The sequence below is a fragment of the Hippoglossus stenolepis genome, chromosome 8 (assembly GCF_022539355.2).
Source record: "Hippoglossus stenolepis isolate QCI-W04-F060 chromosome 8, HSTE1.2, whole genome shotgun sequence".
Lineage (NCBI taxonomy): Eukaryota > Metazoa > Chordata > Actinopteri > Pleuronectiformes > Pleuronectidae > Hippoglossus > Hippoglossus stenolepis.
In genome coordinates this window covers 6,256,879-6,271,625 of record NC_061490.1, presented here as the reverse complement: position 1 = coordinate 6,271,625, position 14,747 = coordinate 6,256,879, and the positions used below count along the sequence as shown (strand labels likewise).

At 41.5% G+C, this 14,747-nt stretch overlaps 1 protein-coding gene across 5 annotated transcripts in view; it reads left to right on the top strand.

Annotated features, from left to right (window-relative positions):
* The window catches only part of grik2 (glutamate receptor, ionotropic, kainate 2), a 231,719-nt gene that overhangs the window by 172,229 nt on the left and 44,743 nt on the right, over positions 1-14,747 (top strand). For all 5 annotated transcript variants that reach the window (XM_035164273.1, XM_035164271.1, XM_035164272.1 and 2 more), the window contains 2 exons: positions 5,527-5,645; positions 11,078-11,295. In XM_035164273.1, coding sequence (XP_035020164.1) covers positions 5,527-5,645; positions 11,078-11,295 — 337 coding nt within the window. The remainder of the gene's footprint in view (positions 1-5,526; positions 5,646-11,077; positions 11,296-14,747) is intronic.

Sequence of the window (14,747 nt, the reverse complement as noted above, 5' to 3'; positions counted from 1 at the left end):
GAGACTAAATGTGACCTTAACTAACACGACTGTAAGAAAACCTTGCATGGATGGGCAGGTGTACAATCAGCTCAGCACCTTGTTGTTTGCTTCTTTGTCAGACTACTCCACCGTTTAGTTTATGATGCAGCCGACGTCAAGAATGCTTGGCTTGTGAAATGATACAACACATTGTTTGCACCGGTTGTCTCTTCCTTTAGCGTCTCCGCTCAGACAAATCCCTTCAGTTGATGAAACCAGGCCAATCGTTTTTGAAGGCTCACGCACTTCATCTAGTGGCTCTTTGCTTGTGGCGGCTGTTTGAAGCATGGTGAAGGGAAATAAAGAGAAAGAAAGGTTTGTGTTGACTCTAAAACTTTTGGGAGACTTCGGCTGGCTTGCAGCCGTGACCCACCAGTTTTATCGTTAACGCATGTGTTTTTCCGATTGTTACTGGCGATATGATCACATAAGAGAAAAAAAAGCGGCAACTGTCATCTAAGTTGGCTCAGAATATGCACCTATCTGTATTTAATATCACAATAACTAAGTGTTTTGGTAAGTGCCCCCCCTCACTCTACTCCTTCTTTTCTCCTGTTTACACAAATGCATGCTGGGCTCCAGTTGCATGTTTCTGCTGTAAAGTGTAGCACACAACGATCTCACACAATTTCATGGAATGAGTGGTCTAAAATTCAGATTATATACTGTCAAGAGAAAATCTTTAGGATATGTCCTGTCTAAAAAGAGCCTATGCAGTGACACTATTACATTATAACATGTCAAACATATTCTTACTTCTAACCCACTTATTTGTTCCTAAACAAGGAAGGTGAATGGAATTTAGTATGTAATGTTTACCACAGAAATTTAAGAGGCCGAAATCTACCAGAAACAGCAAGTACTCGACGCTAGATAATCCACAGACCCTTATCACAACAACTTTAATGGAAATAACTATCTACACATTAAATAGTTCTTATATAAACTGGAATTCTACAGAAAATCATAGTCTGCATGGCTGAATATAACAAGGGATAAACGAGTAAACCGGGTCACCATGGGATTAAGGTGAATGCGAAAACGTATCTTAACAGATCTTGACCAGCTTGTTGTCTTACCCTGGGTTGCTGGCTATAGTTCACTGTTTGCACAATAGGGAAGACAACAACAACAATAACTCACCCTTAACCCCCGCCCTCGTAATGTCTCATTGCACACAGAGAAAGTGCTTTCCAAATGCCTACAAATCAAACGCTTAAAAATCACCTTGAAATTGGGCTCTTCATCGGACACCTCTATGGTGAAGGTGTGGTTTGATCTGGCAACAAGAACCATCAAAGTGATCTGAGGTTGGAGTTAGGATCAAGGTTAGAGGCTTTGAACGACACAGTACCCCCCGCCCTTGCTCCTGACAGGTCATTATTCACATGGCTACAATGGTGCGTTCACACCAAACACAACACAGATGTTCTATGAAATGGGAAAACATAACGAGTCAATGCAGAGATGCGAATAGATGCAAATTTCTCGTATCTCGCCCGAGTGACACGAATTTCACAAATGTTGTGACTGGTGCAACGCGATAGATGAAAACTTTGTCCATCGCAATGGATACAAATTTTGCGTCCAAGTTAAAATATTTGAACTCCGGCAAAACATTTGCATGAAGCGATGTCACAAAAGGCAATCAGCACTGAGAGTGGAAGTCACTGGACTCAGGTTGTGCATCGATCCGAGCTAGAGGATGATCAAACCATCCACTGGTCAGTCCCAGGTAGAGCTGGAAACAGTCATCCAGTAACATCCAGCTGCTTCTCTCTTCTGCTGGCTTCCTCTGCTAAACAACACAGCCACTGTAGTCAGTGCAGTCAGTACTCCTCCGCTCGTCGCCGGTTGTGTTTATTAACACGAATGAACACAAAGGATCCCACAACGCGAAAATGCATGTCACGTTTGGTGAGAAGGCAGCGTATGAGCTTGTTTCTCTAAATGTCAACATAAATTTGGTTGTTTTCAGCATAAAAAAGCAGATCATTTGTCTTGGGACAATCTTTGCTTCTTCTATACATCCAGATTTATTTCAGATTCATGAAAAGCCTTGTGTGTCCTGCTTCCTCTACTTAATCTTTCCATGGTAGAAGAGGAAGTGTATTCCTCTTACTTTCTGTTAGCACATGTAAGAACACACACTCATTTCCCAAAAAGTTAGAGAGAACAAACTGTTTAATTGGACAGACAATACCTACAATACTACAAGGATTAGTTCCACTGTGTATTTATATTTATATATGTATATTTGTATATATGCTGGTGTATATATACATATATATGTACGTATATGTGTGTGTGGACATTACACATTATATCTATGTATGCTTGTGTTTGTGCCGTACAGTGTGACTGACTGTTTGCACGAGTGAGAAACTGACAGTGACGGGATACAAGCACTGACGTGCACGACCTTGGAGTCAGGGCAGCTTCGTCTTCCATGCATAGGCCAATTCCACAGGGATGCACAGTCGTACCCAGATGATTAGTCCGCTGCGCTGATATGTCCAGTTACTGATGTTAATGTTAATGCCTTTATGTTCCCTCTGATGACAACACACATCAGTGCTGCTGCTTCTGGCGCAGGTGATGAAACCATAGAAAAATGCTCCGTACACTGCATCACGCCTCTGCTAAAGCCTGTGTATTACCACCTGGTTACTCTCTGGAGATTCAGTTTCCCTACGCCATCCCCATACTGTCAGCTTCATTAGGACAAGTGAGAATCAGAGTCAGTATCTGCTCAGAGCGTTAGTGCAGAATATTTCTTGTAATTTCTAAATAATTAGGACTCATGATATTGACTTTTTATTCTTGCCTGTCTTACTCAAAATTTGAATATTAATATATGTGCAAAATCCTTCTTTCTTCACATTAAAGTTGAATCTGTCTGTCGTTAGTTTGAAATGAAAAACCCTTTGGTTAGTGTGTGCTCATATTAAAGGCCCAGCCCTCATCACGTGGTTGAAATTCTCCTGTGAATTCCATGCAGTCCTCTGAATGGGACACTCTGGATATGTACATATAAACACTTCAGGGATTTTTACTCTTAAGTAAAAACAAGGTGAATACTACTAATGGAATTGAGGCTTTAAAAATCATTATATCCATTTTGTGCAAATAAATGCATTTTAATGTTAGGCTTTTTATTCTGGCCAAACCAGAGATGACAAAGTCACAAGTGCTCTACGTAGTAGTTTAGCCTTAACTCATGTTGCCTTTATCAATTACTTAAACAACTCATTATTTAGCCTGTACCGTCAAACATTTTCCAAGGCACACTATTGTGCTTTTAAAATGTGTTGCCTCCCAGGCAGTGGTGCAGATTTTGGTCTCTACCTGTGGTTTATCTTATTCCAAGAAGTTCCAAATAGTAATCTGACATTACTAGAAAACAATGGCTTCCTAAAGTAATAAAAACAACAAAAACAATTCAAAGATTTACAGAAAGAAAGAGATCCTATAGATTTAAATGGGTAAATGACTACCACTTGTATTTTGATTTATAAGCAGTAGTCAGGTAAACCTTGACACACTGGAAGCCAGTGCTGGGAGCTGATGGTCATTTTTGTTCCATATTTGGTTAGACTGTAACAGCAGCGATCATACTTTTAGTGTGAGCTGTTCAAAGACCATAACAATGGTGCACCAGGTGTCACAGAGCAACAGGACTCTTTTGACCCTGTTGATTCATCCGCCCTGACATTGGCGATATCAGGTGTATCGTCGCTGGAGTTTTCTGCAGGTTGACCCTGCCCTTGTAGAAAGATGTAAAAAAAAAAAAAAAAATCATATTGTTTCTGCACCGCTGGTGAAATCCTCCCTTTTTTTGTCCACACTTATCTCTGCGCTGACCTTGCTCAAAGTTTCTTCCTCTCGAGCAAAGATGACCTGAGATAATGTAAGGGCAGTGTAATTGGATCAAAATGACAGCAAACAGACCAAGCACAGCGCCACAGTGAGAGACAGGTTAAGCTGTGCCTGTCTGCTGTAAACGCCACTGGTTCAGCGTTCCCCTTAGCCAACCAGCAGCCGTCCATCCAGCCCCTCCCATGATCCAGCACGGCTCTGAGGACAACTTTGCTCATCCATGTTCATGGTGAGCTGTAATTGGCTTTCCGTGACACGATCGGGGGAAATGTATTCAGAGACCTCTGTGCGAGGGATTGGGTCACATAGTCACATACGCCACGGCGAGGCGGCAGTTCAGTTGAACTCAATTTGGCACTGCAAATTGACAAGCAAGCAAATCTGGGGCAAATTGAATGAGCAGATGGATTGATTTAAGGCCAAGGATTATCTTAAAGCAGAAATCGGGGGACATTCAGAGGTCCTTGAGCTACACACACAATATCCTCCCGAGTACTGTAGGGGTGAAAAAGGAACCCCCCCTAACCACATTATAATGGCAAAGCCCATTAGTCAATGACAGGGTACAGTTATGATGCTGTCATTTTATCGATACAGCCATACATCTTCATATGGAGTCATGCATTACAGTATGCAATGCAGTGCGACTGTATTTTACCCAGAGGACAATGGATCAAATTCTTAAAACGCGGAGGCATAGCAGCCTCATTGGTATTATCCTCCATGCAGATGTTACATCCACTCAAGGTGATCATTCGTGACTTCCAGGCACAGTACAAAAGACCCACACTGAGACAAGTCCTATATTATGCATTTCAATTTGATTAGCCAAACCGTGGTGTCTGTTAAACAGCTTGAGTCAAGATAGGGCCCCCGGTTTCCCCCCGCTACTCCAGCACAAACCAAATCAGGTCAGGATGCTTAATTGTAGACCAATCAACCTTTACTAATGTAATGTCACTTTTATTTAACATGAATAAATGAAAAATCTCTCTGCTTGAGGAGTGTGTCGAGTGCGGGGGAGTGCCGGGGCTGGCGTGGGCATGATGGGAATGAGCCGTTTGATCTGCTGAATATTAATGCTTCTCCAAGATTATAGGGATTATTAGTTTCTTTTCTCGTCTGACAATGGAGTTATTTTCAGACCCCATCGATTAAATTACTGAGGGAACTGCCTTTGATATGAGCACGCCCACATGAGGAGCCACTTTTGGAATGCGAGTGGCGTTCATTTGAGCCCACACCCCACCTATCGTATGTAATTCAAATTGAACAATACACGAGAGATATTTAGATGAGTCGTCATTCTTGAGGCTTTATTTTGACATATAGGATTCTCAGTAAAAAAAAAGTAATTAATTTATTGAATTCTTTAGACATTCAACAGCATAGCATTCTGTATGTACACAAAGGGGAAAGCAAAGGATCACTGGTTATTATAGTGTTACTGTTCTCAGGCTTAATTTGTGGCGTGTCATCTCTGGACATGACTAACTTAACTGTGTTTTCTCTCCCCTGTCTCCCCAGGTAGGACGACCACCCTTGGTCTCTTTAAGTGTTTTGTGTTCATGCAACGACAGTAAAATTATACAAATGTGTGTGTGTGTTCTCTGTTACCTGTCACAGGTTTAGTCCCTACGAGTGGTATAACCCCCACCCTTGCAACCCTGACTCGGATGTAGTGGAAAACAATTTCACCCTGCTAAATAGTTTCTGGTTCGGAGTTGGAGCTCTCATGCAGCAAGGTAGACGCCTCTGCCTGCCCCCTTTTTCTAGCACAAGTCCCACTTTTTGCTGGGGGTCAACCTTGCCCTTTGACCAGGCCCGTGACCATGCATGGGGGCCTCTGTGCATGTAGCTAGATGCTTCACTGGTAGTATCCAGCAGGATGGACTGAGTGGGATTTGAATGATGTGATTAGTGAATGGGGATGGTGCATGTTTCCCTGATCCCTGGCCCCTAACTCCTCCCTTCCCTCCCCCCTTGCCCTTTCCCCACCCATTCACAGCCATTTGAACAGGTAAGTGCACCCACCCAAAATACCTGAGATGAATCAGATGGGTGAACTTGAATGAGAATGTGACCTCAGAAGCTTACCCTGCCTGTTTGGGTTTGTTTCCTTCTGCCAAACGAATGCCATATCTTCTCAACTAGTTGGCATCTTTAGACTGAAAAATATAAAATAAAATAACATTTTGGAATGCCTTATATTCTTCACAATGCCTGTCACAGTGGGGGATATGTTGCATATGTTGTTAAATAAGCTATTGTGAGTGGGTTACAGCATATTTATAAGAAGTAGTGGAGATGTTAGGGCTTGGAAAGCATGTGTCCCTGCACTCAGCACTCAGAGCTAACTGCTACAGCCAAAGCTGCTTCAAAGGGTCAGTTCACCCAAATAATAACAAAAAAGAAAAATAATAAAAGGTTTTTATTTTTGCACTCTGGTGAGAAAAAATGTAACAGCTGCTATTTGGCTATTAACACCCCTATGGTTTCCAGTCATAGTTTGTTTAGGGTTAGGAGACAAAAGAACTCGTAAGGTTTAGGACAGTTTAACATTTAACAGCAATTACCATGTGTTAGAAAGCTTCTCTGCCAGGAATTGTTCCTTGAGGTGGTCCATGTTCGCCTATACCCCAGATGTAAATATCAAAACAAATATATTTTTGGGGTTATTACATCTAGGTGTATCTAAGGCAGATGTATAATAATAGTAAAATGTTAATATTAGTTATTTATGTTGTCATCATGACTAGATACCACCAGAGGTAAGTGAGGGGAAAAAAACCTTTCCTGGGTGAAGTGACCCTTTTGTCCACAGACATCTCAATCTTTCCCAGGATTTCATAGCTGATAACTAATCTCTTCTTGGCTGGCTGCATGCTATCACTTACTTCTAATGCATGTTTACTAAAATCCACAAATAGCTACTAACTTTGTTTTCACATATTTTCATATATTTGATTCATGAGATGCAAGTATTTAAATGATTTGAGATAAATATGATGCCTGGCTTGACTGTTACCTCACCTTTCCAAAAAACAATACCATTAACATTGAGCATAAAACATGCTTATAACTAACAAAGATGTATGTGAATGTGTTTAGCTACCAGATGCACTCTGGCGTAGTGGAGTATTCTTTTAAAAAAAAAAAAGCCAGCAGGGCAGATCTGGAGGGTTGACCAGTTGAGAAGATGTGGCTGAGGGATTAGACTGGAGGAACACAGTGTCTGCATGGCACCGTGCTGGTCTACACTGTAGAGAGGCTCCCCTGCCCGGTGGCTAGCACCGCCCCCCAGAAAACTGTGGGATGTGCTGTTTGGTCATGACGTTACCTTGGGTACATGACAGTCAGCCCCAACCAGGCTCTGTTTGGGTACGACTCGCTTCTCTGAGTGGGTCGCTCCTCCTCTTTGTTCTGGTGTCGGAGGTGGAACAGGATAAGGAGCCCAGAGAAACTGGTAACATGTTCCTCATTTGTACGAACCTGCATTCGGTAGCTTGTCATGGGACCGACACAGAACAAGCAGAATCCTTGGCTAATAGCACTGAGGAATATGTGATTATGTTCATGTCTGTTTCTTGGATTCTTTTTTCCTGTTTTGTTTTTGGTTGGATGGACAAAGTAGGTGGCTGGTGGTTAACCTGTGTGACTTAGCTACTATAGCTGGAGGCTAATACGAGGTTAAACAGACTATGAGTTTTCAGGAGCCAGTACTACTGGGTTACCTATGTTTTAAGTGATATCACTGATACAACCATTGTTTTCATGATAGTAGCGGGGCCAACCTCAGCTTTTTACCTCTGAGTTTTCATCCCTAGATGTTTAAATAACAGAATCACAAACCTTTAGTTAATGTTTTTTACTGCGTTTCGTTTACTTTCCCAAACATAGTATCCTCTGCTTATATTAACCCTATGACTTAAGTTTAAAGGGGTCACCTTAACACACATAATAGATCAATGAGGGGAAAAATAGCTGTATGTTGAACAATTACTACATTAAGGATAAAAAGTCCCAAAACACTAAACATATTCATTTAATACATTAAAAATCACAAGGTAATGCATGTGGATGATCAATATGATTGAAAATAATCGGAATAATACATTAATAAAAAGCTTACATATGGTTTAATCAAAGGCAGTTGCAAACTGAAGCACTTTGATCCTCGACTGATAACTGAGCAGACTACCTCAGGTGCCAGATGTTTAAACGGACACAAACACCATCCATAGCTACGGTGTTTTCTGCACATACACTGGTATGTATGCATGTTGAGATATATCCACATACATCAGAAACATGGTTTTCTCAAACGAGCTCCGAGCAAAATGATTTCGAGACCTTGTCATTTAAAATATTTTGCACTTTTTTCTAAGAGTGATATTATTTTTGATATCTGCTCAGCAATCTGCACAATAACACAAAAATTGCTCTTTTATGAGCTTAATAAAAAAAAATTTGTGTGCAATGAACTTTATCTATTTTATCTACATTTGAGCCATTGTTTACCTGTCAGCAATTACAACAAATTTTGCTCAGCTGTAAATTAGCTTTCCTGCAAAATCTGTTTCAGTTTAAGAACTATAAATCATCTTCAAGACATTTAACATAATGACTGAAATATCACAGGGACTATGGTTCACAGGCACGTGGGATGAATTAATGGTTGGGCCCTATAAAAAGCCACAGCAGTGCCGAGCACTTGTGATAGTTATTATGACAGTTATGACAGCTGTTCCAGTGCTGTTGGAGACCTTCGATGCAACACAATCCATAAAACTGCACTTCTTCTGTGCCGTTCCCCTCACTGACAGGTCTAATGAGCAGTGGAGCAGGCACAGGTACCAATATGCAAATTCATGTTTAAGGGCATTTCTCCACCCATTTCTGTCTAACTGGAAACAGGCCTCGTGCACAATCTGATGAAAACATTGAGTATGCATATTTCAGTCACTGCGCACACACACACACACACATTTTGAATGTGAAGCTACAGAGCTTTTTTATGCATTTTGATCCCAGGTGTTTGTTCCAGATATAGTATGTGGTGCATAAAATGCAGCTTTTCGCTGATTGAATATGACTTTGGGAGCAGTAAGCAGAGTTGTCAAAGATGATCTGAGAGATCTGTACAGGTTATCATACATCATCAAATTATACATATATATTGGCTGTAAACCATTCACTGCTTTATAAACTAAAGCATTGTTGATATATTGAGAGCTAGCACAGAGGTCTGAGGATTTCACTGATGCGGCCCATTCTCTGCGCATGACCAATGACTTTTAATCACAGTTTAGCCACAGTTAAAATCCAAATGAATCAGCAGGGACCTGAGAACAGACACCTGGGGAAGTGTGGAGGTATTGTTCCACACAAGTAGTCCCTGCTATTCAATCAGGACTAGTTTAGGACTGTGTCACAAAGTCCCACACAGTTTTCTAACTTGTCTAGTCATATGTTGTGGTTGAATGTAAAATGCAGCACTGAGATCTAACTCAGACTAAAAACACAAACTAACAATGGAGCTTTTTAGCATTCACACATGTAATAATGGCATAGTGACAGTTTAACAGAAGCTGGATGATAATGATTGTATTGATTCGGTCAACAGCATTTTATCATCATATGTTGCATGTTCTAGGCTAAGACTGCATGAAAATCTGAATATATCATCCAATAAGAATAAATGTAGAGCCACAGTTATTTGCAACACACTCTATTACTGTTATTAAAGCGACCATTGCAATTTGCCTAACCCTAACCCAAGTTTTTTTCCCACCTTATCAGCTAAATTTACCTATAAGATAATCTTTGTTAAACCTTATGTATCCCCTCCTCCATCTTGTCATGTCTTTCTCTGCATGCTCCTCCTACTAGACAGCTCACTCAGGGAACTGTGGGAAGGGAAGAAAGTTTGATTAAAAGTGAGAGTGCCGATATAGTCTCTCACAAAGGGAGTGCAGTGCAGAGTTCTTAACCTCCTATCTCTCTGACTCTTTGTCAGCTTTCCCTCTGAGTCGATGTACAAAATCCCAGCTTTCAATTGCCTAAGCCGCTGGAGGTGAATAGTCCTGCTATAATCTGGGCGCAACTTCCCTCACCTGGTCAACATATCTCATCGTCATTCCACACATGTGCTCCCACAGGCTCGATATTCTGTATAAAACTTGATTTGAAAAACTGTTGAGCAATTGCTGACCAGCTCTGACAGGTCTGGTCTTCCAGTGGCCTGAGGAGTTCAAATTGATGTGATTGATTGAATCGCTTCACAAGTAGTTCTGGCAAAACAAGTGGCTGGTTTGGCTCGGTAATTATTTGCCGAGAAACCTTTTGGCTGTTCCACATACGGACAGGCCATAACATCTGCCCAACTGTTTAAGATGTTTCACTCGTTCAGTGGTGCTCACTCAACTGATCCACACTGGTCTTCTCTCTTCTGTCCCCACCCTCCTCTTGTTTTGCCTGTTTCAAATACTTTAGGTTATTGAGTAGATGCAGATACAAACTAAACTAAATTGTTTAAGAATGAAGGTCAATCTTCATTGCCCATCATGGTTTCTGCTGTATGCCGCTCTGTTCCATCCATATCTCTACTGAAGCACTCTTTCCCCCATATGTCAACCAGCTCATATTGCACAACGCCCCCTTGAATCATTACAATCCTTAAAAAGTGGCAAATGGCAACCTATGACAAGGGACAATGAAGTGCACCACAAAAAAAGCATCACTAATTCTGAAATCAACTCTGAAATAGGCTCTTTAAAAAACTGTAAAATATTTGTCTGGTTTGCAACAAAGACACTTGGTTGCCAGCCTTCCTAAAAATACATATTTTTTGTCTGACAAGCTAGCATAGGGTTTAGCTTTCCAGATGGAGTAGCTGGCCATATTCCCTGCCAAGTAGTCCCTATGTCACCAAGCTTCACGATGCACTTGTGTGGCAAAAATGTGCAGATGAATCACCAACATGAAACTGAATACCAACCACAAGGTCCAGCCACAAGCCTGCCTACTCTGTCCACTCTGTGTGTCTGTTTCTGAGTGTGTGATCCAGGCAGCAGATGGCCTGGCCTAGCTCGGCCTGGCCTGGCCTAGGTGCTGCCCCCTCTCCAATCTAGTGCCGTACCAGACCTCACCCTCGCCCTCTGCTCCTCTCGTTCAGGATCTGAGCTCATGCCGAAAGCCCTCTCCACAAGAATTGTAGGAGGAATTTGGTGGTTTTTCACGCTCATCATCATCTCCTCCTACACGGCAAACCTGGCTGCCTTTCTCACTGTGGAGAGGATGGAGTCGCCCATCGACTCTGCTGATGACCTGGCCAAGCAGACGAAGATAGAATATGGGGTGATAGAGGATGGCGCCACCATGAACTTCTTTAAGGTTAGTTACAAATGATTATTAATCCAAATACAGTTTTATGTTTTTTTAATGTAGGGTTTTGCTGCACTGTATCACAGTGGGATGTACAAGCACAGTTTGTCAAGATATCAGTTTGAGATGGTTGCTAAGCATGTTAAATATAAATTTCCCAAATCTTCATCAATCTCATGCAACCACCAAATTAATAAAAATTATATGAAAAAATAGTTATTTTCTTGTACGTCTACATGTCTAAACCTAGATTTAAAATTTTTCGCATCCTCCAAGAATGAACAAAGCTGGTACCACATGTTTTCTGATCCGCCACCACTATGACTAAGACTTGGCCAGGTTTAATCACCAAAACTTCTTGGTCAGGCTTCTTCATCTGTTTTTTGACAAATTTATTTCAAAGGAGAGACCAAAATTCTGACATGGATATACGACCTGACTTCCAGTTTGCCAAGCTTGACCTGTTTGCCCTCTTGGTCTGCATACGGTTCTCTTCCAGAGGGCTATGTGGGGTCCTTCGGCTTTTTCTGAGTCAATCATGGAAGCAAAATTGTGGCATTGCCGTTGACATTTGCCAAAAGCACTTGTATTTGCAACCCTGCCGCAATAACATTCTATTTCACTACACAACCGTTTAGTAAAGGGAAAGTGGCTACCACAGATTATGGTAACTACCTGTGAATAATTCAGCACAGAAAGTAATTTCTCTTCAACCGTCTCATTTTTAGCTGTGGAAGGCAGGCAGTGCGGCAGTCTGTTTACCACTTCCCCTCTGAGTGAATTATTAAGACAAATGTTGAATGCATTGCTCTGATACTTTCTTTAGATATCTAGTCTGTACTTGATTGATGATTCTTGCAACCATTTAACTTTCCATTTTGCACCATGAGTAAGTCAAATTTTGTGTTTTGGGATTTTGTTTTTAGGGTAAACCTTGATGATTCTGTGACATTTCATTGATTATCATCATCAGATGAAAAACTGGATCTGTTTGTTTTTTTTATCCAGAAAAACTTGAACTTGGCTGCGCTGTCTATGCGAAACATTTTGAGGCAAATTGATTAAAAGTAGTTTTTTTTTGTCTTCAGAATGGGCCTCTAATGGAGGATTATTCATTTATGTTTCATACTGACCCCTGATCAGGGTTATGAGAAGCTGGAAGCGCCTAGATGGGTCTCCAGTCTCTCACTCGACTGACACATTCAAGCTTAAAGAAAATCACCACTTTGCTTAACCTGTGTGACCTTGGACTACACAGAGAGTAAGAGAAGTCCCAGGTGGCCGGGTCATGCTTGAACCCAGGAACATCCTGCTTCAAGGCTGAGCCACTGTGTCACCATGATCACATGCTGCTGTATTGTTTTGCCAGTGAAATGGCCTGTAACCATGCAGCAGTAACAGCTTCGCCCCTGCCAAGCCTCGGCGTGGTAATCCTCTCCGTGTAGGATCGTACAGAATACCTGCTGCGTATCAAGGGTGTTGTGTTAATCCATCCAAGTTTCGTAAACTTCCCTGCATTAGATCTGTTTGCTTCCAGTTTGATTTCTTTTTTTTTTTACACCTAATTTTCCCTCATGCAATCCGTCAATGGCCCTCGGACAGATTTTAGATTTAGCTTCTTTCCATCTTGTTTCATCCATCTTGTTTCATCCATCTGTGCAATAAGTGCAAATGTGTTCGCAGGTGCTGTTCACACACAGCGACATGGTTGGGATTCATGAGCTTGTGTGTCGTCCTCACACATGCTCACACCAGTGCATTAGAAAACTGCTGTGATGATCGCAGCACAGTCTCAATGAATGAAAACAACAGTTGGTGGAGGACGCAGCATATGTCCTTTTCAATCATCTCACCAGGGCTGAGGTCCCTCTGCTTCCACAATACACAGCCTCCGGTCAGACAGTCCAAATCGTTCGTGCATTATGGGCTAGGTTGGTACAAAGAATAAAAGTGATGCTGGTTTTTTGGTGGACTGGTTACTACATTAATTCCTAATTCAAAACTCAAAATTCAAACTAGTCTTTCTTTTTAAATTTTTCTTTTTTTGTTTTTGTAGGTGGTGGTGGTTGATTATAATAAAAATAGCTTCCGACCTTTTGCTCTCTTTAACCTAAAGTTACATCCGGGCAGATTTATTTAAATCTACAAACACCTGTGTGATAAATGTTTGGCGAGATTCTCTCTGTCATTTTAAGTAGTTCTTATCACACCGGGTTGAAACTGCACGACTATGGCTCCACCCAGCACCCGTATCCAGGATATTTATTGGCTTCATTATTGTTAAGTAGGAGGAAGGAAGTGGAAACATGTCATCCATCTTATATACAGTCTATGCACAACAGCTTTTACCACAAGAGCCACTGGTTCTCTCTTTTTATAACATGTAGCCAAGTCATTTGCTGTTACTCTCTGTTTAAGTATTAATGAATCCAGTTAGATGCAGAGGACATTTGTCTTCCACTGAGTAAACACATTGTGTGATCCTGTCTGAGGTGTTTAAAACACACTGTTGGGATGATGGATGTTGGGCTTTGATCAGACTCATCATCGGTCTTTGTTGATTCAGTGCAGCATGTTCACGGATGATGTGCGCACGCATCCCAATTGCTATTCAAGACGGGGAAAGAATGGCAAAATACCTTTTGTTTGGGTAATTATCGACTTCTGCTCCAAAATACAAGTCTAATGGTGGCTAATTATGTAAATGTCTGCACGGGATATTCTCTGAAGCACTGAAGCATCTCACTCATCTTCCAAGCAGGGACATTCCCGGTGGACTGTCGCTACAATAACACTGAATAATTTAATAAGCAAACACACACCGCAGATGTGTCTTGCTTGTTAGCTAATAAAGTACTGGTTATTTCACCTTGTGTGTGTAATGGGGTGACGGCAGGCACAGTCTGAGGGAGAGCCACTAGCCCTTCACATGGCCGTGGCACTGGGCTCCATGTCCCCAGGCTGTACAGACATGACTTGTTTTACATTAGCCATAAGACAGATGGGAGGACCACCTCCAGTATGGTGATAACACCCAGCAGATAAAGCTTATTGGGGTGATGTGTTTGATACCGGGTTGAAGAGAGAGGCGGGGTTCGAAAGAGGGGAGAGACGAAGAAAAAAAAGAGGTTTATTTTTCGAAATTGCTCCAGCTTATGGTTGTACCATCCAAAGTGATCGCGTGGTTAAATTTCACAAGAAAATCACACAACACTGCGTTTATTTACCATGATAAATGAACTTTCTAACAATTGATTTAATCCATGTCTGGCTCTTTTTCATGATATTAAAGTGAGGAGGGACTTTACATCGTGTGTATTGTATTATGTATCAGTAATCAGTAATGTATCAGTGCATAGTCCGTGGTTGATTTTAGAGCCGTTGAGTTTAATGACGTCACCTTTATGCCTGAGAAGTCATGTCACAAGTTTTCTAAATATCAACACACCCATGAAGTTCAT